Here is a 25,235-nt window from a genome sequence, read left to right as displayed (position 1 = left end):
TGTCAGTTTGTCTTCAGCTGTCTTCCACCAGTGCAGCCAAGGCTGTTCTCCCTGAGCAATATCACACTGAGCTGGCTCCTGCTGATGGGCCCGTTGATTGGCCTACTGGCCAGGATGCTTGAAGCCCAGCAGGCTGGGGCAGGAATGTAGCATCTGTGCCCAGTGGCTTCCTTGGTCTGGCCTCCTGCTCTGAGGGGGTGTTGGCATCTTCTGGGAGGTCCCACATTGAGCCAGCCAGGGAACTTCTTTCTTCTTCTTCTTCTTCTTCTCCAGGTGGTGGTCAGTGATGAATTAATTCTTGCTGTACTGACATCATACTTATATAGATGGCCAAGAGCGTGGTGGGAGTCAGGCTGCTTTAGTGGGAGGTATTGTGTGGTCAGCTGGCTTGTTGGGGACTAGTGCTTGAGCATGCACATAGGTATATTGTACTCCTGCTGACATCTAAATGGCTAGTGTTGTGGTCACATATATGAAGCTCAACATGAATGTGGCAACAATAGATATAAACTACACATTGTATATATATGTATATGAAATAAAATATTGTGTTAAATTTATAAAATAATGCTCTATCTCAATGAAAAAAATTTATTCTAAAAATGTATATATATATATATATATAATAAAATGTTTTATTAAAGCTATAAAATAATGCTCCATTTCAATTAAAAAATTTTATTCCAAAAGTAGTTCTTTTTCACTGGTTCCAAATGACTAAAATTAGTAATAATTTAGTATTAATTACTTCGTATTTACTTAGTAATAATTTTTTTCAAAACTAATGAATAAATATGAGGGTTATGTGGTAAGTAATACCTATTCATGCATCCTTTTCATGCAGATGGTCTGCACATGTCTGTTCCTATTCATTCTGTTTCAGTCATATGTCTAGAATGTCCACTTTCTGTGTTCGTATTGCATTCTTCTTACTAATATTGTTTCTGTATGTACATAAAGTGAATAAGAGAATAGAAAACTCTGCTGCAAGTGAAGTAAGATCTGGGATTTGATTTTTAAGTACAAGAAATTTGGAACCATACCTTATTTATACCTTGTGAATGAAATATTATTCACAAGGTATATTCAAAAATTGACTGATGAAAAAAGTGGTTGTCAAAAAATATGGCAGAAGCTCATTAGCTATCAGCAATCTATTATAATCTTGTTTCATATAATCTTGGTGGATCAAATATAAATGAGCCATTTCATTAAAAAAATATATATATTTGTGGTAAAAAAAATGAAAAAGCTCACAATAATATGCCGCATTGATGGTGCAATGATTCAATGTCCAAAACCAAGACATGCCGATTCCAAAAAACTAACTGGTAAGCATCTTCCCAGCTGACAACAGAGTCAGCTGGGAGAGTTAGAGGGCTAACTATTCTTCTTCATTCCATGCTGGCTTGTTTCAATTGGTGTCTCTAATGATGTACCCATGTTTCATTTATAATATGTAAATATAATTAATAAATCTAATTTATTAATATTATATATATATATATATATATATATATATATATATATATATATATATATATATATTATTATACAATTAATATAAATATAATTAATGGTGTACCCATGATACAATTTAAAAATGCATCATCTTGTGTAAACCTCACTGAGAGCCGAGCCATTCACGTAAATAGAAATGTGCCAACTTCTGATTTGCAGACAAAAGAGAGGAGACCCATCGTGCAGACGCTATGAAACCTTAGGTTCTTTTTCATTGCAGATTGAATGCTTCCAATAGCTTATTCTGATTTCAGAAGATATTTTGGAAACTGTCAAATGTCGATCACCCTCCACAAGGTCATGCACAAATGATGTGAATGTCCTGCTCCATAATGGTCGTCCTACGTGGATGTTGGTCGTGATTCTCATTTTAAGCCTCTTTATGGCCCTGCCTGAGTTTCTAATGTCAGGCAAAACATCTGACCTTGACAGTGTTTGATCTCCGAACTGTGTTTTCAGCCTCCGCAGAATTTTGATTGATTTTATGTGTTCATGAGTGAGAAATTTGATGAAGATAGATTCTGCAACAGAAGGGTGTACCTCTTTCTCAGATATTGTGTATGATCTGATAGGATCTCACAAGGCTGGTTGGCCACTCTCTTCACACCTGACATCCCTACTTGACAAGTCTCAAAGCAGCAGCCTGTTTTGTTCAGTCTTAGGTGCTCAAAATGAAAAGTTTATATTTGATCCATCCTCATATATCTGCCATCTATTTTGTTAAAGTAACAAAATTTGTAAAGTAACAATTGATGATCCATGGAATGGAACCAGTTATTATTGCCCCTGCCAAGTTCAATGCGCATTGCATGATTAAATCTTTGGTTCCACAAAAAATGGAATATCTTAAAACAGAAGAAGCATTCTAGAAAATGAAATAAGAATATAATGCTAATGATCAAAGACATCTTCAATGAATTGCTTCCCATTTATCAAATTTTTAATTTACTGGATGCTGTTTTACTGCATGCAGAATGGGAACTTGTGTTTCATGAGTCTAATGAATGTGTTAGTTGTACCATGTTATAACACTTTATTGCATATATGGAAATTTTTATTGTTTCTTAATGTTTGCAGATGACTGATACTAAGTTGTTAAAAAATGAGAAAAAGAGAATTATTGCTTCATGTATATTGATAGCATTTGTAGCAGTTCAGATTTCTGTATTTGTAGTCATGGATTGGTTCACATACTGGGTTGTTGAAATAACTAGGAGCTATGATAAGTATTTCTATGAAGATAAAGGTATAGCATTCAGTTAATATTATATCTTAGTGAAATAATTTTTTCAAAACTAATGAATAAATATGAGGGTTATGTGGTAAGTAATACCTATTCATGCATCCTTTTCATGCAGATGGTCTGCACATGTCTGTTCCTATTCACTCTATTTCAGTCATATGTCTAGAATGTCCACTTAGTCTTTCTGTGCTCGTATTGCATTCTTCTTACTAATATTGTTTCTGTATGTACATAAAGTGAATAAGAGAATAGAAAACTCTGCTGCAAATGAAGTAAGATCTGGGATTTGATTTCTAAGTACAAGAAATTTGGGACCATACAGTTCAACTTCAAATCAAGGAAGTCCATGAAGTTGTAATGGATGAATCATGAAAATTTCAGTAATGTCAAAAATTTAATGCAGGGTGAGAGAATGTTCATGATAATGAGATCTGGTTGCCCACCTGTTATTAGATGATTTTATTGTGTTGTGTTGTTGATAAATTCATCAAACAGGATTGCCACGTCACACTTGAAATTAGTGAAAATTTTTCATTTTTTTCTCACATCATTGTCAGCAAAATTGTCATTATTCATCTCAATTGCAGAATAATTTGTGTGAGGTGGATTCCTTACAAATTTAGTGATGAGCATAAAGAAAACAGTATGGGTGCTTGTAAAACTTAAGGGAGTTATTTTTGATCATCGAGACTATAGTCCTTAATCCACCAGGTTGGTCTAGTGGGTGAACTTGTCATCACAAATCAGCTGATTTTGAAGTCAAGAGTTTTAAGTTTCAAACCGTAGTAAAGGCAGTTACTTCTATATGAATTTCAATACTAGATTGTGAATACCGGTAGGCTTTGGTGGTTGGGTTTCAATTAACCACACATCTGAAGAATGGTTGACCTGAGACTGTATAAGACTACACTTCATTACATTTATACATATCATCTTCATTCATCCTCTAAAGTAATTCCTCTGGTGGTACCAGAGGCTAAACAGAAAAAAAGAGACTCACCTGGCTCGTAGTGACCAACATCTGTTTATCAGACTGAAAGATTTTAGAAGGAAAGCATTTTGAAAGTGATGAAAAAACTGACTATTTATCTCAGTGAACTAATGACAGAGGAATATGACTTGGAATTATCAAAATAAATCAGTCTGTGTGAAAAGTGCTTAAATATACATGATGACTAGAAAAGTAGCTTAAAGTTAGTTTATGTTAAAATAAACTGTTTTGTTCTAAAACCTTTATTGGTTATGTTTTGTTTCATAAAAGGGGTATTACTTTCCAGACAACCTTTGTAGATATACAACTGCAGCAAAAAAATCTGGACTTCAAAGGCTAACAAAATAGGAACGATAAGTGCTGTTTAAAATTCTATTTCATTATCTAATACAATTTGCTTTTACTTAGCTTTGAAATTTGTTTCTACATGGTCTTCATTCATGATACACATGCTGTAGATTTCTGAAGATTGCATCACCCAGCAGACAATTTCTGGCAGTATTGTTGTAATTTCTTGATATGCCTTGCAGTTTCTGTTCGCTAACAGTTTTTGGTTGATGTTCATAGACCTCAGTTAACTCCAAAGAAATATCACTGAAAGCAAGCCAGGTGAATTTGTAGGCTGTACTATCTCAGTGTGTACTGAAACATTATGAAAACAATTTTTCTCAAAAGTTTCTTTGATGTTCTTCCTGTTTTTCTGTAGCTCCAACCTGTTGTAACCATACTTTCAGATTTCTTAAGTTTTCTGAGTGTTCTTGGCAAAGTTGCCCTGCAGCATCTCCATATACCAACCAGAAGTAACTGTTTGGCCTCGTCAAAATAGATTCCATAAAGAATAAAATCTTCTATAGGCACCAAACAAAATCATGTTATCGGTGTAAATGTCTTTCAAAAAGTTGAGAATTATTTTTCACCTAATAATGAAATTCTGCTTTTTCATAGTCAGGCAGATCAGAGAGATCTTAGTCACTTGTAAGAACAGTGATAGCAGGAAAGGATGTTCTTATTACATGCCTTGCATTCGTATTCATTAATTTCCTGAACAACTATAATTTTTTACAGATGGAACAAAGACCAGTGTGCAAATTTCTCCTGATAGTTCAGACAACCCTAAAGCAGAAGCATGTTCACAGGGTGATGTTTGGGAGACTGGAAAATGTACTGTATTACAGTTTGGTTATTTTCTAGTATATGAACAACAAATCTCTTGGAGGTTTTCCATTAGATTTTTTTTTTAATGTTGAACTTGTGGTTCTGTAATTTCAAATTGAAAGGTTTTTAAACTGATAGCATTTCAGTTAAATGTGAAGTGGTTTCAAGAACCTCTCTTTATTGTGATCACAGTTTCATTGGCTTCTTCTATAAATTCTTTAATAACAAACACAGTGTTAACCCATCCAAGCTATGTTGGCAAAAGAAAACAGTAATACATGTATCTAAAATCTCATTTTGACCCACCTTTATACTCCTGTATCACTTAACACTGGCCTAATAGCTGAGTTAATGCTAAATGTGAGAGGTTTTATTGCTGTACCGAGAAGCTTTTTTTTCTTCCTTTTTATGTTTATTGGTTTTATGATTTGTAAAATAGCCTTAACTTGTTTTCTTGAGTTTGTGTTTTTCAGCATTTCTTCTGAAACTTTCTGGATAATCAGCTGATGGTTTTCTCCAATAATCATGCCCTTTTCCAACATGATTGTGTTTAATGTTTGTAGCTGTTTAGATTCTGTATTATTCTTTGTTTTTATTCTTGTTTGTTTTATTATTATTTGCTTTTAAGTACGAATTCTGTACTGTTGGTGGAAAACTGTGTTATACTTTTGTCTTTGACATGATTGGTGCAGAGGGGAATATGGACAAATACAATAACAAAAAAAGAATTGATTTTGCTAAGTTAATATAAATATATATATACGTGTGTGAGAAGAACTCTGTGGTTTTACATTAAATCTACTTTATTACATTTAGAATTATAAATTTGTGTGTTTTATTACATGAAATTACAAACTTTAAAATTAATTTTTATATCTTAATGTAAGCACCATTTACAGCCCTGCAGATGTCAAACTGATAATCCACCTAATTCCACACTCTGGCGAGCATATCTACAGGAATTACTTCTACAGCATGTTATTCTTTGGCACAGTTGATCAATTGACTGGAGTTTTTCTTGGTATATGATAACTTTTATGTAGCCCAAAAGAAGAAGTTAATTGGCATCTAATCAGGACTTTGTGGTGGCCAAATGATAAGAGCCTTTCCAGCCTTCTGGGAACCTAACCTACCAGGTTGGTCTAGTGGTGAACGCGTCTTCCCACATCAGCTGATTTGGAAGTTGAAAGATCCAGTGTTCAAGTCCTAGTAAAGACAGTTACTTTTATACGGATTTAAATACAGATTGTGGATACTGGTGTTCTTTGGTAGTTGGGTTTCAATTAACCACACATCTCAGGAACGGTCGAACTGAGACTGTACAAGACTACACTTCATTTACACTCATGCATATCATCCTCATTCATCCTCTGAAGTATTATCTGAATGGTAATTACTCGAGGCTACACAGGAAAAAGAAAGAAAAGCCTTCGTGGAACCTGTCATTGAGCACAGTCCACACAACTTCAGTAAGATGTGGAGGGCATCCAGTCTGTTGAAAAATTAGGCCCACCATATTTTCAATCTATGGAAACAAGCAACAAAGTTCTTTAATGTGTCCAACTACTCCATGCCCATATTGGTCTGCTCATGGAAAAAAATTGTCCAAAAATTTGATTATGCATGATATATCACACCAGACATTCACTTTTAGATAGTTACAGACGAATTCTACAAATTCATGTGGTTTTTCTGAGCTCCATATGTAACAATTATAGTGATTCACAACTCAATGAACATGAAATATTGCTTCATCAGAAAACAAAATGCACTCTAGGTAGTTTTCATCAGCAGAAATGAAGTCTTAACATGGATGTTACAATTTGAATGCTTTATGACTTATCGTTAGGTTTAATTGCATGGAGTAGCTGACATTTATAAGCACCGAGTTTCAATCACTTGCAAACATCATTATGGATAGTACTTTTAGGAATGTTTAGTTGATGACCAACACTATAAACTGAAATTTCTGCACTTCGCTGGAAAGCCAGATGAATTCGTTCTGTGTTTTCAGCACTTGTTTTACGACTGCCTGGTGTCTGTCCTTTCAAAGTGGGTATTGTGAGATATTTGCTGAAGAATCTCACTGTATATTGTCTCAAATCATATGACACCCTGCCTTTGTATTTGTGTGCTTTTTATTTTTGAGTTTATTCTTTGCAGTGTTCACTCTACACTCTTTGTAGACAGCTCTCATATTATTAAGAAAACCTAATGAATAATCTAATCACTTAGTACTCTTACAGAACCTTTTTATAAAAGAACTGGGATCTCATGCTCATTATGAATGATGAAGCATTTCATCATAAAAACAGTGAACATAGTCAGCTTGATATCTTTAAGGGCTATTACAAATAATATAATATGTTTCTGAAGAGTGGTTTCAGTTTGCCATTACAAAATATTGTGTAGGAAAAGGAAGTTGTGAATTGAAGTTTTAACATAAAGCTTACTTTAGTATATACATAAAGGATTTGCTTAATTTAAAATCTTAATTGAGAAGAAATCAGTGATAGGAAATAATATTTTTTTCTAGGTAAACCAGAATCAATATCAGTTTATATAAGTGGAAACAGCACTCTTGAAAGATTTCTTAAAACTATTATTGATAATGTTAAGCCAACTAAATATGATGTGGAGACGTGCGCTTTTGCAGGATCACCTCCTGATCTGAAAAAAATGGCCTTTCTTTGTAAGTAGCAGTATATTTTATAAGTATTTTTAAAAAAAACTTCAGGTAGTATATCTGCAAAAAAAGAAGAAAAAATTGCAGTAATTCTCTAGGAATATAATTCCCTGAAGTATTATTATGACTGTGTTATGAATATTAATTATTATTATTATTCACAATAAATGATAGTATAAAGATAAGGCAAGAATAAATAATACACTATATAACTTACATCTCTGTATATTAAAATTATGACTATACTGTATGAAACCCTTCTGCAACTGCTTGTGTGTAATAAAAATTGCCTCACTGCATATACTACATTACCAAAAGCAATTTTTTTTAATTTAGTTGAATTTGATTAATCACGTTCCTCTCCTTTAGTTTTCATTCAAAATATTTGAAGATTTATGGTTTATTTATAATTTTCTGAAGTAGTGTATGCAAAAATTTAAGTTAACAGTTGAAACAAGTTAATAATTTGAAAACAAATTTATATATCAAATACAGACTGTATCACGAATTTCTCAAGGGACTTTCATAACCTATTCTACTTGTGAAAATAATGGAAAAATTTCATATGAACATATGTCCTAAAATTCTTCATTTGCGAGTTATGGCTAGTGAAGTATTTTGCTTGGATTTCAGCTACTGGGGTGAAATGAGATCGTATTGAAATTTTTAGGATGTTAATTAAGGGGCAGAATTAGTGATTTTGTATGGTTTTTGACCTGAAAAATCAAAACTTTTAGAAAATTTCAAATTTTATTTAGAAACAGTACACTAGACCAAAGTGCATTATACGTACCAGTTTATAATAAATGTTCAAAAATGAGCCCGCCATTTTTATTACATTTTTTGAATTGGAGATGTTGACCTGACTGTTTATAGTAATGATAAAACTTATTTTGTTCAAGTGTTCTCCAAACCAACGAATGTGAAACTGATCTACTTGGAAAGACATTATGTACTGACACCTGGGCTGCACTGAACTGCATCAATAATAATTTTATTAATAACAGCGTTGGGTTGGACAGATTGTTCATAGCTGATACGATGACTAGGTAGTGAACCTAGAAACCTGGGTTTGGAAACCTGTTTCCTGAAGATTGCACTAAAAAATCACACCCGTTGTTTTGGGATTTGGAATCCTGTGATTGAGAAAACGTATTTCATATTCTACTGCAGCAGCTGCAGCACTACTATTACACACACCCAAAATGAATACCGTATCAGTGGTTCCTCTGTTTTAAATAAGTACAACATTACTTTAATGACAATGACCTTCTAATTAAAATTCATAGAAAATCTTCACTGTCAACAGCACAGTTCACAGTACCCTGGATATTTAATGTACCTTACATAATGATTTAGACACCAACAACAATACAGTATTGTGTATTGTTGATCAGCTGTTGTTATTTTATTGCCTACTTTGAAACAATAATTTTTCAAATAATTTGTTGTATTTCTGACATTTAATAAAAAAATTATTATTTGAGTAATTTGTATTAATTTATTTCTATTATACAATTTTTATGTAATTTCCTTTTTTTCAATTTGTTAACGGCGATTTTTAACAGTAAATTTGTAAGCCGATATAAAGAAAATGCTTTAATGAATCATTCTTTTCAGCTGAAATAAAATTATAATAAATATTATCCAAATTATAAAAAATTCAATCAGATTAAGATTACATAGTTGCATTATTACTTGGTGTGTATTTTTAACATTACAGCGAACAAATAAATAACTATAGTAGCCAGCAGGCAATACAATTATTTAAACAAAATTATTTCTTGGTGTAAAGTTATCAAATTACAAAAAAAAACAAAAAAAAACATTGTTTTTTATAGCACAAATTATATTTATTATATAATAAATAATTATATTTATTCCAAATGTAAATATATTAATATATAAATATAAATGTATTAATAAATATTTATATAAATGTTTATGCGCGCGTGTGTGTGTGTGTTATATGTTTATATTATTTATATATGTTTATATAAATGTAAAAATATATTCAAATGTATTCCTATTGGCAAGTATTGCAAAAGGAAAAAATATTCACTCATTATCTAAGATATAAATAAGTAAAGATAAATAGATATATCTGAAATGTATGACCTTCAAGAAAGTTATATATTTAAATACCATAAAGCAGGTTTGTCAAAAGAAACTGGATTTTAAAAGTAGTTACCAGGAAAACATATGATTGCACAAGAGATATACCTTTCATAAGAGGTATGTTAAGCAAAAGGTAACCTCATCTATTTGGATGATTGAAAAAACAAACAGGTTGAGATATTAAACAAACCCATATTCAAAAACAATTTTTGTCTCAAATTTTATGATTTATCATTTTACTGAATTACATTTCCCAATGTATAATTACTCTTAATGATGTTATATAGTCATGTGGTGAAATAAATAACTTACATTAACTATAAATGAAATACACCAATGCTAACATGGTTACTGAAAATGCATACTCTGAACATTAACTTATTACGAGGGTTATTTTTTTCAAGGTCCAATCTATCGCGAAATAAAAACCCGTGCAAAAATCGGATGAACCTTTGCGCATGTGTGTTGCGCAGCGTCTCTAGTATGGTCTTCAATCACGCCGCATCACTTTGTTTAGTTCTGAACACGCAGCTAGCACGTAAACATGTCTACAACAATAGCATCTCCCGCAAGTGTGAAGTGCGTGCAGTAATTTGATTTCTTCAGGCTGAGGGGTGTAATGCAGCTGAAATTCATCAATGAATAAGTAATGTGTACAGTGAAACTTCAATGAGTGACAGCAAGCACTTTGCTGTCACTCATTGAAGTCACCATTGTCGCACTGACAATGGTGCAGGAACATTAAAGCAGGATGTACAGATGTTCATGATGCAGGCGGTCAGGGAAGGAAGCGAGTGTCAACCGAAGATCTCGTTGAGCGAGTGGATGAGGCAATTCAAGAAAATTGTCGCTTCACAATTTCTGTATTGAGTGATTCGTTTCCTGAAATTTCAAGGTCAGGCCATTGTGAGTGAGAAACTTCAGTACCGCAAACTGTGTGTGAGATGGGTTCCCAAGATGCTGTCCGACCATCACAAAACAATGAGAATGGACGCCTCCCTAACGTTTCTCCAGCACTACCACAGTGAAGGAGAAGATCTTTTGAACAAAATTGTCACAGGTGATGAGACATGGGTCCATTTCGAAACTGAAGAAACAAAAGAACAATCCAAACAGTGGATACATTCTCATTCTCCCAGTAAAGAAGTCCAAAGAAGTTCAAGCGAACCTTCTCCAACAGAAAGTGTATGGCTACTGTGTTCTGGGACTGGAATGGAGTTCTCTTGGTGGAATTTATGGAACTTGGCACGACCATCACTGAAGCCTCATACTGCGTGACTCTTCAACGTCTATGAAGGTCAATTTAGAATAAGCAGAGAGGAATGTTGTCATCAGGCATTGTCTTTCTCTATGACAATGCTCGGCCGCACACTGCAGCTGTAACAAAGAAGCTCCTGCAGCGTTTTCGTTGGGAAGTATTTGATCACCCACCATAAAGCCTAGACTTGGCTCCATTCAATTTTCACCTCTTTGCTCACATGAAACGCTGGCTAGGAGGACAACATTTTGGCACAGACATCGAGCTGCAGACCAGCGTAGAAACATGGCTGAAAACACAGGCGGCTCCGTTCTATGACGAGGGTATTGGAAAGTTGGTACCGCGCTACAATAAATGTCTAAATCGGAGTGGCGACTACTTAGAGAAATAGCGTAACTATGTAAGTACTTGTTACAAATAAAAAATTTTTTATTTTCACTGTGGTTTTAATTTCGTGGCCGATCAGACCTTGAAAAAAAATAACCCTCGTAATACTTGTAAGATGTAAAGATAATGACATAGAATTTCAAAACTCTTTTACAAATAACATTTCTATAACAACTTCTATACTATTAAAACAGTTCTTTACACTTTGCATGCCAGAGCTGTAATGTTATGACATTGTTATTCTATGAAAAATGTTATGAGTTATGAGTTATGATAAAATCAGAACTTTTATCTATGGTTTGTAATGAATTCTATCATATCATTACACCTCCACAAGTTTTTAAATGTAACTAAATATTAGTTGTAGTACATGTAAGTGCTTACCATGTAAGTGGTATATAGCATTTATTGCCCAAATTTGATCGCGAGAAAAATTTTATTGTTATGTTACAAGTAATTTTTCATTTTGTCAATAAGTGAACTTTTTTATTCTTTCCTGTAAGTATATACCTTTGTTTAATGTTTTTTGTATTTTATGAATTTGAGAAAAAGATATCATGCTTCTAACTACTATTAATAATCTTTAACAAAGCTCTGAAATGCACTAAAAACAGCTGGCATCCATGGAAAGTGTTTTAATTAAATTGCTGGCATTGGTGTTGAACAATCTGTAAGATAAAAACTGTTAAGTTGAGAATAATGCCGGCCTCTGTGGCGCGAGTGCTAGTGTCTTGGTCTTTCATCCGGAGATCCCAGGTTCGAATCCTGGTCAGGCATAGCAGTTTCACACGCTACTTGTCATTCATCTCATCCTCTGAAGCAATACCTAATGATGGTCCTGGAGGTTAAAAAAAAAAGTTCCGAATAATAATGTCATGACATCCTGATTTATACCTGACATGATACTTTACTGTTCATTTAATAAACAAATTGTTAAAAAGATATAAATAAAACTAAATTAGCAACTCATTATTTTATTACTTGTATACAATAAACAAAAATTTTTTTTTAATGATCCGACATAAACCAAGGTAGGCTGCTAATCATGGAATCTTCACTCTGTTATTTATTCACTGATAAAAAATTACTGAATTGATAAGTTTTTCTTTACAGCTTCTCTTCTGGTAGTAGTCTGGTGTATGGGTTTGCTAGAACCATATGGGTTAAGGTTACGTCAAATTGTAATGGCTACATATCATCCAAACATTTCGCAACGACGAGCTGTTTGGCTGTACAACCACATATTGACCAAACGAAAAACTTTTGTGACGGATGCAAGAAGATTTCTCCGTCGAAAATTTTCTCTTTCAATACGACCATATAAACGTCAACCGCATCGGTTCATAAAATTCTTCTTCTCAAGGTAATATTAGGATAATTCCATACAATTGATTGAAATTATTATTGTGCATATGGTCAAATAAGTAGGTGTAACGGAACTGTTTTCATTTTCTTAGTTAGAATAGTAGTTAAAGATTAATTCTTAATTTCTTAATGAAACAAATTCTCATTTGTGTTTTGTACTGAAGTTATTAAATTAAAACTTTCATGCATTACAGAATGAATGATAAAGAATTTTTTCTCTTTATAAATAAGTAATTTAAAGGCCTCTGTTTTCTTGTTTTATTTTGACACATTTTTGAACACTGTGATTTTTTGATTTTTTAATGTCAGTTATGAAAATTTGCAGCTATACATAGTGTTATTTTCTGAATAAAATGTTTAATTAAGTATAATGATAATTGGAAATATTTCCTTAGGAGTAATTATTCATTACCGATTAAATACTAGTAATGTTAAGTACTACAATACTGAATGAAGCATTAGCTGATAAAAACCTCAATTAAAAAAAATTTAATTTTTTTCATCTGAATGTTCTACCACTAGATTTTATCGTACATACCACCATATTAGTGGTTAAATTTTGTTAATTTAACAGTTCTAGTTACGTCCTACAAGGAGAGCTAGATACCTAGAATGTACATTCTACTTGAACACTTACCTGTCTTTTTCTTTCTTCTGTTTTTTGTTTCTTTTGTATCAAGGTATTTTCCAATTTCTACCCATTTTTTTTCTCTTGCAGTTTTATATGTTTTTATCTCAGATTTTTAACTTCAAAGAGTCAGTTTATTTCAATTATTAAAAAAAAATAACAAAATTATATTTCAAGTTTACTCTTTCATTTTATGCACATTCAAGTTATCCACTATCAGCAAGCAGTCCACTGCAATAGACTAAAAACTGTATACAAACAATTATATTTATATTTGTATATAGACATCTTTATTGTGTAATTCAGTTTTGATTACTATAATTCTAAGTTTGTTTGGCTGAATGACGTAAGCAGAGTCCAAAAAGAAATGTCAGTATGGTACACCAGGGATCTATAGTGTGACTTTGATATGTTATCATTGCCGAACAATATTTTTTTTTATTTTGGAATAAGTAGACTGAATTGGCACTGAAAAAACATTCAATATTTCCATACATTTCTACATACTGGAAGTAGGTTTCTCAGTACCTTTCATTACTCGCAGTTATTGGTAAATATTGATATCAAGTAAAGTCAATAAAAAAATTGTTATGTTGAACTGCTTACTATACAGCATTACTAGAATCATTCAGATGTGATCATACATTTTTTATTGTTAGTAATAAGTAGGATTTAAAGTAATATTAACAAAAATGGTAAACATTGCACTGTGAGATACAATTGTTTAAAGAAGAACTATTTTTTAAATTGTACTTATTTGAATCCTGATAACTTCTAATATTTTCAATTTTAGAATGTTTTAAGCTTACTGATATTAAAAATTTCCTACTTTAAAATTGTAACTTTATTGATCTATTTTGTTGAATTTTCAACTAAAAAAATTATACATTTATTTTTATATATAATAAAAATGATTCCAGTAGATTTCATTATAATATTAATTTTAGGAATATGTAGCCTGATAAAAACTGATAAAGTTATAAAGAAAATGCCAAATGAAAACCAAGTTGTAAAATGCCAAAAGCTAAAAAAATGAAGCAATAAAAATACTTTAAAAATATAAATAAACACAGTCAAAACTACAAAATATACACCCAAAAAACTCCATTCACAATGCATTTCTTTACACATGTTGAATGAAAAACTAAAAGCTATTGTATTATACATAAAAACTACCTAATACTGTATAACTATTTCAAAAAGAAGTAAAATAATAATCATGACAAAAATTTGACTTAAATTATGATACTCCAATGAAAAATAGTAAAGCCAATTTAAGAATATTGCCAGTTGGACAAGGAAGGAAATCATTGCAAAAGCACAATTAACAGTCATTAACAATATTTAAGGGTAAATATTTATATGATATTCATCCTTAAATATAATTTTGTTCAATAACTACTGAGACACAGAAATGGAATACAAATGAAGAGAATAATTAAAATTAAGAGGTTGTCAAACTATGTTACCAATTATTGTTAACTAAACTTATTTTTTTTCCTTTTTTTTACTAATACTGGTATACCTCTTCAAATTTCCATAAATTAAATTTCTTCATACAGTAAAACTTTTGTGATTGCTGTTATTTCAAATTTATTCTTCTTTTAAAATTGTATACTGAAATTTTACTGATAAACTGGATATTAACACTTTACATTTTATGCTGTTTGAAATTAGAAAAGACTGAATTATAAAACTGTACTTAGAGATTTCAGTTGATTATTTCTGGAATTTATAATGATTATTTCAATGTTGTCTAATTATTATTTAATTATACGTGAAATCAAAATTTCCAAGGAGTGTACTTGAGCTCCTATTTGTGCAAACCCATCCAACAATTAAATAAAAGTGAATCTGCAAAATTTAAAAGATAAATTTTAATTTTTCGGACTGGAAGGCAGGTGTTACTACTAAAAAAATACAAAAACAAAGTTTACACATTTTTACAATATCAATGAGATTAAAAATAAAATCAGTCGTTAACTAAGATAATAAAATTATCTCCTGAGTGTGGTGCACTTGATAACTTTTGGAAAAAGTAGATGGATATCTACTTTTAAATAAAGCTGTATCCTATATGGCCGTCTGAAACAAGAAAAAATTACATATCTCCTTTAAAAAGGGCAGAAAAATATCTGATATAGAGGTAAAATATTTATTTACCATATCTTCTATATGATGTTGTCATTACTTTTATTTATAAAAAATTGAACAGAGGTAATTCATACATCAGATATTGTTTAAGTTCTTCACCTAGGTTTTTGTGCACAGTAAAACCTTAAAAAAGTATGTTGGAAATTTTCATTTTTTGTTCATTTACGAGGCATATTATTAAAGTAAGAGCTGTTTGGTCATTAAAAAAAATTAACTCATGAGAAAAGATTTTTACTTACAGTTTTAGTTTACTACGTATCTACTTCACTTTTCCACATAATTGCCATTCAGTTCTAAGTACTTTTCGTAATTCTGCACCAGTTTCTTTAACCCCTCTGCATAGAAGTTTGCCGCCTGGGAATTGAACCAGTTGACAACAGTAGTCTTGAGTTCCTCATCATTTTCAAACTGTTCATCAAGCCACTTTTTCAAATGCAAGAAGAGGAAGTAGTTGTTAGGTGCAAGGTTGGAGCTATATGGAGGGTGGTCAAAAATTTTCTGATGAAAATCTTGAATCTTCTTTTTGGCTAAGGCAGCGGTATGAGGATGTGCGTTGTCATGAAGGAGGATTACGCTGGACGATAGTTTTCCACGTTGTCAATTTTGGATCGCACGTCCCAATTTGGTGAGCATTTCGCAGTACACATCGGCTGTAGTTGTTGATCCACGTTCCATGAAATCAACCAAAATGACGCCCTTTTTGTCTCAAACAATGGTAGCCAACATTTTTCAGCTCGAGTATGAAGATTGCTTAAATTTTTTTGGTTTTGGGGAACTTGAATGGCGCTACAGCATTGACTGTTGTTTCAGTTCTGTGTTGATGTAGGATATCCACGTCTCGTCGCTCATAACATTGTGGGAGATCATATTATCTCCATCTTGTTGATAGCAGTCCAAAAACGCTCGTCCACTGCACAATCTTTGCTCTTTGTGTTGGTCGGTGAGCATTTTTGGTACCCACCTTGCACACAGTTTGTGATATCCTAGCTTTTCTGTGACAACTGTGTAGATAGAGGTGTGTTCAACATGCAGAAATTCATCAACCAGAGCACTAATCACCACATTGCAGTTTTTGGTTCACTTGTTCAATGATTTCGTCGACCTGAATACTAGGTCTGCCACTCCACTCTTCATAATGCACATTTGTGCGGCCATTTTTAAAGTCTTGACACCATTGTATAACATTTCCTTCACTCATTATTGTAGGTCCATACACTAGGCACAACTCCCGATGAATTTCAGCAGCTGAAGATCCTTATGCACACAAAAATCAAATCACAGCACGCACTTCATAACTGGTGGGAGAAATGATTGTTGTGAACATTGCCATCTGTATTCACTGGCAGGCAAATGACTACTTAATCAAAACAACTGCAGTGGCTTCGTAAATAGCCGATAGATGGCTCTGCATGTGTGAAACTATGTTCAGACCTGCTAATATTTAAATATAAGCCGACGGCCTGTACTTTATGAATATGCCTTGTATTTGGGAGAAAGAGTGGTTCAACATCACAATATTTTTAATTTTCATCATGTTAATAAGTAAGGGGACTTACGGGAGTTAAAATTCTTACAAACGCTGGTGATGACTCCTTTGTGGACCAAAAAATTAGATTCCAGAATTTTGGACATATGATTTCATGTATGATGGACTTTGTTTTTATTTATTATGTCGTGTATTATGATAATATTATAATAGATGAGTTGACCAAATTCTTATGTATTTTTTTCACTCAGAGGGAGTAAACTCTTAAACAGTGATAGATTTTTTGACTAAAGAAATAAAAGTTTAAGTCTAACTGCAGTGGACCAGACATAGAAAATAAGTTTTTGGCCAACTGTTATGTGTTAGTAGACTTGTCTATTCTGTAGTGACTACTGCATAGGAACCGTGAACTATCTTATGTGTTGTAAATAAACACAATCTACAGGTTGAAATGGTATTTCGTCTATCAGATAAGGCTATCCTCAGTTTGTTAAACATTATTGCCTGACCAGATTTTTCTGTAGATTAGGTAACAGTAGTAAATGTTATGTGAAATATAAAAAATAAACAAAGAAGGATAGCAACAAAATTCATTAAATACGTGTAAGTATGATTAATTAAACAGAATCTTACTTGTGTAGTAGCTTTGCTAATAGGACTCCTTTATTAATTTTATATATCAAAATGTTTCAAATCTACATTTGTTTTTTATTGGTTTAGTTATTTATTCAAGGAAGGTTGATGTAATGACTAATACAATTATGTTATAGGTTGCCTCTACTGGGAAATATTATAATAAAGAGATTTATTGATAATGAAGCATGTTTTATATGTGGTGATTTTGCCTGTTATGATAATCATATGGTTCACTGCCCTAATGAAAACTGTGGAGGTACTTTTTGCTCATCTTGTTTTGAAAATTTAGGATTCATTTGCACTATTTGTAAGCATCCTGCAGAATATGGTGACTTATCTGATGTTAGTGAAGAGGTGTAAGTATTCAGTTTTAAATGTGTTATTTTAATATTCTTCTACAACTAAATTCTTCTGTTTTTTAATTTGACTTTGGAGAGTCAGATAAGAAATCCATTATTCTTTTATTTATTTTTTTGTCACTGTATTACAACAGTACTGATATAGGATTGTAGTAAAAAATATTGTATAGTCCACTAGTTAAAATTTCCTTTACTTTGATAAATTTCCTATTGAATCCTGAAATTTCATATTATCAATTTAAAATTTTTTTTGATACTGAATGTAATCACAACAAAATTCCATTGAAAAAATTTGTATTATTGGAAATCAAGTGTTAATAACATTTTTCTAATTTTACATTAGTCTTATTTAAAAAAAAAAGAAGAAAGTAACAAAATTTTTATTTGTAAAAAATTAGGCTCAGTGTCCTTTTATTTTTATATATCATTATGTTCTATTTATAGTATTTATAATTATAACAAAAATTATTACCCGATTTCATATAACAGACATTAATGACTCATCTAAGTTGTTCAGTGCAGTTTTATTTGTAAAGGTCATCTTAATCATAGTTACAATCATTTTTGTTATGTTTACCGTAACTATTGTAGTTTTTGATTATAAACAAGATTTTCCTTTGCAGCTTTATTATTAACTAACACATAATTTTTACATCACTCTCCAACATTAAAATTGTGCTTGAGGACAGTTTGTATCGTAATTCATGTCACAACCCAGCTATAGATTCCAGTGCATCAGAAGCAGCAGAAATATAGAACCAGCTAATAAAATTATTATTTACTTCTTTTATGCTAAGACCGGTGTTGAACAATATTATAAAATACAATAAATAAAAAAACAATCACATAGAAATAGATAAAATTACATAAACATAAACAGTGCTATTGATAATGTTGTTATGAATGTTGATGACAGAGAGTTGGGGTGGTGAATAAATTGATAAAGATCCTCTTGCATAAGATTATGAAACAATTATTTAAATCAGATCATAGATGTATAGGGCATGACTAAAGTGTAATGCATACTGTAATATAGTGGAAGAATAAAATGTCACAGAAAGTGACAAAGATGGTGCCATCTTGTAATTTCATTACCTTACTATTAACATTCCAGTACTCATTGACCCATGCCTTTTTTTTCTGTCAGTGGCCATTGTTATGGAGTTGAGTAATCCTGCTATGTTAATACATCTAAAACATTGTGTAGTTATTGAATTTTTAATAGTGGAAAAAATGAATGCTAGTAACATTCATTGTCATCTAAAAGCTGTTTATGGTGATGAAACTGTTGATTGAAGTACTCTGAATAGGTAGTCACTAAAATGTTGTGTGTACAAGCTGGTAAAGTGAATATTGAGGAAGACCTTGCACTGGTCGATCAGTTTCTGTGACTGATGAGTAATAGCCAAAGGAAATGGATGAATTGAATCAAAATGACTATTGCATCATGCCACAATACATCGCCATCCACATAAGGTTATTGAAAGAACAAATAGAACACATTATTGCACAACTGTGCTGCCATAAAATCTGTTTGTGGAGATCCACACAAACTCAGAAAAAAGAACAAATGATGATGACAAGAATGTTGTGAATATTTTCTAAAACATTATCATGACAAGGGAGATGACTTCCTTTTAATACTGTGATGGGAGGTAAAACCTAGGTGCTCCATTATAATCCTGAAAAAAAAATGGCAGAGCATGGAATAATGACACTATATTTTGCCACAATAAAAAAATTCAAAACACATTCCTCTGCAAAAAAAATTCTCTAGGCAGTGTTCTGGGGATTCCAAACACATGTACGTGAACTGACTACCTGGAAGCTGGGTCAACTGTAAATTCTGTACGATACATAGAGACATTAAAACACCTTAGGAGACTTGTGTGTTGTATTCAATAATCACAAAACCGTTAATTCTGCAACACAATATTGCTCTACCACACTGATTGCATGCAGTTACCAAGGCTCTTGTGAAGTTGAACCTATTCCATACCTTACATACTTATCAGATTTGGTGCCCCGGATCATTAATGCTTTATCTAAAATATGACATGGTATTGAAAATATACATTGCAGTTTCAAACTTTATAGGAGCTATGGTTAAAACCATATGTCGATAAATTGATCAGCATATGAAGCGATTGTAAAATCAAATATGAAAAGAAACATTCAAATATATGATTGTGAGTCTGATTGGTAAAACTAGTGTCGACTCTTTTACAGCCGATACTGAAAGCATGATTATTTACTGAACAAGCGCTGGTTGACAGTTAAGTACAATGTCATATTGGTGAAATGTTAAATGTAACAAATATAATGAATAAATATATAAATTATGTAGTTCCCACTATAACAACTGACTGTAATTAAACATCACACACTATTAGTCTTACAAGCAAGTGTAAGACTAATAGTGTGGGTATATTAGGGTAATATTAAGGTGTAGATATATTAGGGGGATATATTAAGCTTAGATATGTTAGGGTATACAGTTCCTACTACAACTAAACATGCTAGGCAAATGAAATCAAGCTGTTCAAAAAATTTACCCACACTTTAAAATAGAATAGCTGCTATATTATGTGAGTATTACAATACCAAGGGAAAATTTACAACACAGATGCAGTTTCTTTGTACTATTTCAGCAAGTGCTCAAATTGCAAACCACCAACTTGCAAAAACTTTTGAGCATGATGCTGTACATTCTTGGTGGCATTTCCCTGAGTGGCCACAGGGTTTGTTTCACAAGCCATTTCATCATCATTTTATGGCGTAGTTTCACTATGACCATTGCTTCTTACTGTACACTGCGTTCTTCTTGGCCCCCACAATTAAAAATGTAAGGGGTTAAATCAGGTGAATGGGGGCTACTCAATCACACCCTTCATCCTATCGAACCTTAAGGGCGTTGGATAGGATCAGCACCTACCTACCTGTACTTTCACCAACTACCTGGATAACACTGTAGTGTTATCCAGGTAGGTGCTGAAAGAAAGTACAATGGGGGCAACATCATGTTGAATAAGAAATGAATCGTCACAAAAAAAAATCCCTAATGAATGATAAAATTAATGTGTCCAGTATCTCCAAGAAAGCCTGGCCAGTAACTGTACCTTGGAAAAAGAATGATCCAATTAGTCCCTTTGATGATAGCCCACACCAGACAATGAGTCTTGGAGAATTGATTTATTGTGCAAGTGAGCAATGCTTATGCATATTGGCAGTTCAGTTCCATATTCCTGCCTCCATTATCGTTGCACTTAACAGATATTCTCAAACCTCCAATACCATTTCAAAATGTTTTTTCCCTCCTCGAATGACAGCCATATTTGTGCTGTCGCTCCATTTTCTCAACTGATTGCATCTATTACATTTTTATATTGCATTAACACTATCACTACCTGTTGCTGTTGCTGAGCAATGGTATTACATGTTGAACCATAGCCAACGTGAATTGTAGTGTTCACATGTATGACATGCTTTTTTTTTATATGTTTTACATATTTAAAAATGTATACATTTTTAGTTAGTAGATATACATCAGGTACAATCTTGATCAATCAGATCTTGATTATCTGGAAATTTAGTTTTAATTTAATTGTTTATTGTACTTTTGTTAGTTGCACTGCGATTCTAGGACAAGTTTAGGCTTTGAACCCTTGTTAGTTGCACCAAACACCATGGCGCTCTTAGGACAAGTTTGAACTTTAAGCCCTTGTTAGTTGAACTGGTAAGTGTCAAAGGTCAAAGTTGCAATAGAAGCCTCATATGGTTTTTTGGGTGTGGATTTGTTATTGCTTGTGTTGTGGAGTTGTGCAGTTTCAGTGAATCGGGTTTAAAGGTCAAAATTTTCCCAGAAGGAACTTATCTGCACTAATGCTTACCTCTGCATTGTTTGATTTCTTTCTTTTTATTGTATCTTCTCTAGATTTATATAAAATTTAACAAGTAAAAATATTTTTTTTTGTTAGACTTAAGAATTCCTTAGGCATAAGAATTTCATCATGTATGTCTTATACCTTTTGTTGCTGTAGATTTAGCTTTTGTCCTTTTTTTGGTGTTTTATAGCATTCTTTTATTTCGTTAGAGTTATTAGCACTTGCTTAGAAAAAAGTGTTAATATTTCTCTGATTGATGCAATAAAATTAACGTATTGTTTTAATAATGAATTGTGTAAACCCTTATTCTTCTTTGGATTGTTATTTTGTGTTATAATACTAGTTTGCAAAGCCAAGTAGTGAATCATGGTTTCATGAACTAAATTTGTTTATATGGATCCGATGAGCACAATGTCTTATCATGATGCAATGTAACATTTTTTTAAATATATCTTGCAGTGTCATTCAGTAATTTCTAATTCAGTTATTCTATTCAGATAATATTTATTGTGTTTTTTTTTTTTTGGTAATAATAAGTTACACTTTATTCATCAATTCAACTAAACAGTCATAAATTTAGTAATAACTTCATGATGATATAAACCAACTACAGATCTACATTAATGATGATTCCTTATTGTATTCATATTTGATAACAACAATCAAATTTGTTGGCATACAGATTTTAAAAGTAATTTAGATACTCATAATTCATCACTGATCCCTTTTCTCTTGTCTGAGAGCTGGTGACCCGATTCCTGTCCTGCTGACAATTTCCTGCCATAGCTCATGGCCGTATGCTGTTTGAATCAATATGCCTAACTTTTCTCCTGTTGCCTCTTCAATTTGGTCCAGCCATCTTTCGGCAGTCTTCCGTGTGACCTACTGCCCTTGATTTTTCTCTTACAACTATCTTCTCAAGATTTTTGTAGGGCCTACAGATTATATGGTCGAAAAAGCGGAGGATGCACTGGAAGCATATTGTGGACAACTTCCTCTGTATACCCAGCTCGTTTATAATTATGTTGTTCATCCTCTTTTCCATCCATGCGATGTAGAGCATACTTCTGTAGGCTCACATTTCAAATACATCAATTTTCTTCCAGTCTTCCTATTTGATGGTTCAGGTCTCAATGCCGTACATGATTACTGGAAAGACTAGTACCTGAAGCAGTCTCAACTTGTATTCATAATTGCCCTATCGTTCCAAATAGCAGTCAACTTCATAAGCACCTCCTTCGCCAAGATAATTCTTCTTTGTATTTCAGATGACAAGCCCCTACCTTTATCTATAGTGAATCCTACATATCCAAAATGGTCCATCTTCAAAATCACACAGCACATCACTGATTGAAAGTTTGTTGGTTCTGTCTACAATCATAACTTCTGTTTTTCCAATGTTTAATTTCAGTCCTAGCGCCTCACGTTTTTGCTGAACATGGTCAAAGATCTCCTTCATTTGGACTTCAGAGCCTGCAAACACGGTCATATTGTCAGGAAACCTTAAGTTGGCCTCCTGTTTACATACTGCCGTACGTGTTTTTCAGCCTCTTCCGCATGATATATTCACCATAAATGTCGAATAAGATTTAGGGAAGGGTACATCCCCGTTGTACTCCTCACGGTGAGTAAAAGGGATCTGTTGTATCATTTTCCTGTCACATGTAGGAAATATATAGGTTCCAAATGAGGGTAACTTGATGATCAGGAACGCCCATCTCCTTAAACCTGTAGGTTTGTAGAAATTCTTAATGTAACATTATTTGAAAGTAAGTGATTTTATAATTATAATTGTGATGATAGAAACATTTCTATTAGAAGTCTTAACACAGTATTTAGTTGAAAAAAATCTTTTCTTCATTGAAGAATTTCTTCACCTCGCTAATAATAAGTTTGCATCTAGGTAATAAGTAGTGTAGTTAAATACTTAACTTATCTTTTAACTTGCCCTGTACTGCTTGGTATTAAATCATCAGGTGATATTACAAAATAAAATAGAATGTCATTACCATTGAATATTATAGTATTTATTTTTTATTGATAAAATATTCATATTAGAGTATATTATACGATACTATAGTATATTATACTTGGTATATATTTTTCATGTTGGTAGTACTATTATTTTGAATCACTTTTTGTTACACTTATTATGTGTTGACCAAAATTTTATTCTTTTTAAATATGCTGTGTAGTATGTTATATTTTTGTATTTAATTATTATTTTATAAGTCTTTATTTAAGTAATTATTTTAATACTTAGAGGGCTAATACCAGGTGATTCAAAAAAGACTTCACAATTTTAAAGGAATATAAAAATTTATTGAGATAACTTACAGATTCAGTTGAGGTCTGTTAAGTGAATGTCACACAACATTCACTCTGGTTTGATATGGTTTCCATTTGTAATGCGAAATACATCCTACCTGAAGTCGATTTCATTTCAGACTGTAGCCCGCAAGTCGGTCGTTACCTCTGCAGCTGTAGCGTATTTTGAAGTTGTAGCTCAACAAGATCAGCAGGGAAATGTGTTACATAAACCCAGTCTTTAGTGAAACTCCACAAGAGAAAATCTAGCAGGGTCAAGTCTGCGGAGTGAGGAGACCATGCAATTAGACCTTCATGACCAATCCACTGACCTGGGGATCGAGTATTAAGAAAATCTTGGACTTGCTAGGTGGTAGTGAAGTGGTGCCCCATCTTGCTGATAGTAATTGTGTTGACCATAGTCATAATTGTCTAACTGAGGAATTAGAAAATTTTGAAGTATGTCCAGATAAACAATACCATTTACGGTGCCTCCTAATAGAAAAACGGGCCGTACAGCCTTTGTTTGCTTAGAACACAAAAACCAATGACCTTAGGGCTATCACAAATGTGCTGAAAAGTTTCACGAGGGTTCTCGTTACACCATATTTGGCAATTATGGGTGTTCACCTCACCATTGATGTGAAATTATTGACTTGATAACTAAAAATTACATTGTTTAAAAATTTATCGTTGTTTGTAATTCTATCCATTATTTCCACACGAAACTGCAGGATAGCAACTTTGTCATCATCTTTTATGTGTTGAATCACGGTTAGTTTGTATGGCTTCAAGTACAGTCGTTTACATAATATGTGCCAAACAGTTGTTTGTGGAATGTCGGTCTCACATGATGCATGTCAAGTTGATTTCTTCGGACTACATGGAAAGCTTTCTCTGAATTGTTTACAGCACTTTCAGGGACACGTGGGTGTCTTGGTGATTCTTTATGTTTTAAGAGAACAACCTGTATCAACGAAGGTTTGATACCAAGAGTAAACCTTTTGTATGGTAGGAAGCTCCCTGCCATACTCTACAAAAATTATGTTTAACTGCA

General features: G+C 32.5%; 1 protein-coding gene across 1 annotated transcript in view; it reads left to right on the top strand.

The window, feature by feature from the left end:
• The first annotated feature begins 2,604 nt into the window (after positions 1–2,604).
• LOC142322890 (uncharacterized) overlaps positions 2,605–25,235 on the top strand; it is a 43,849-nt gene continuing 21,218 nt past the window's right edge. Inside the window, exons 1-4 of the mRNA XM_075361985.1 lie at positions 2,605–2,767; positions 7,447–7,602; positions 12,473–12,722; positions 17,763–17,984. Coding sequence (XP_075218100.1) covers positions 2,698–2,767; positions 7,447–7,602; positions 12,473–12,722; positions 17,763–17,984 — 698 coding nt within the window. The 5' untranslated portion in view covers positions 2,605–2,697. The remainder of the gene's footprint in view (positions 2,768–7,446; positions 7,603–12,472; positions 12,723–17,762; positions 17,985–25,235) is intronic.

The sequence above is a fragment of the Lycorma delicatula genome, chromosome 4 (genome assembly GCF_047948215.1).
Source record: "Lycorma delicatula isolate Av1 chromosome 4, ASM4794821v1, whole genome shotgun sequence".
NCBI classification, from domain to species: domain Eukaryota; kingdom Metazoa; phylum Arthropoda; class Insecta; order Hemiptera; family Fulgoridae; genus Lycorma; species Lycorma delicatula.
Note: the sequence above shows the minus strand (reverse complement) of the source record. Positions and strands in the feature narration are given on the sequence as shown.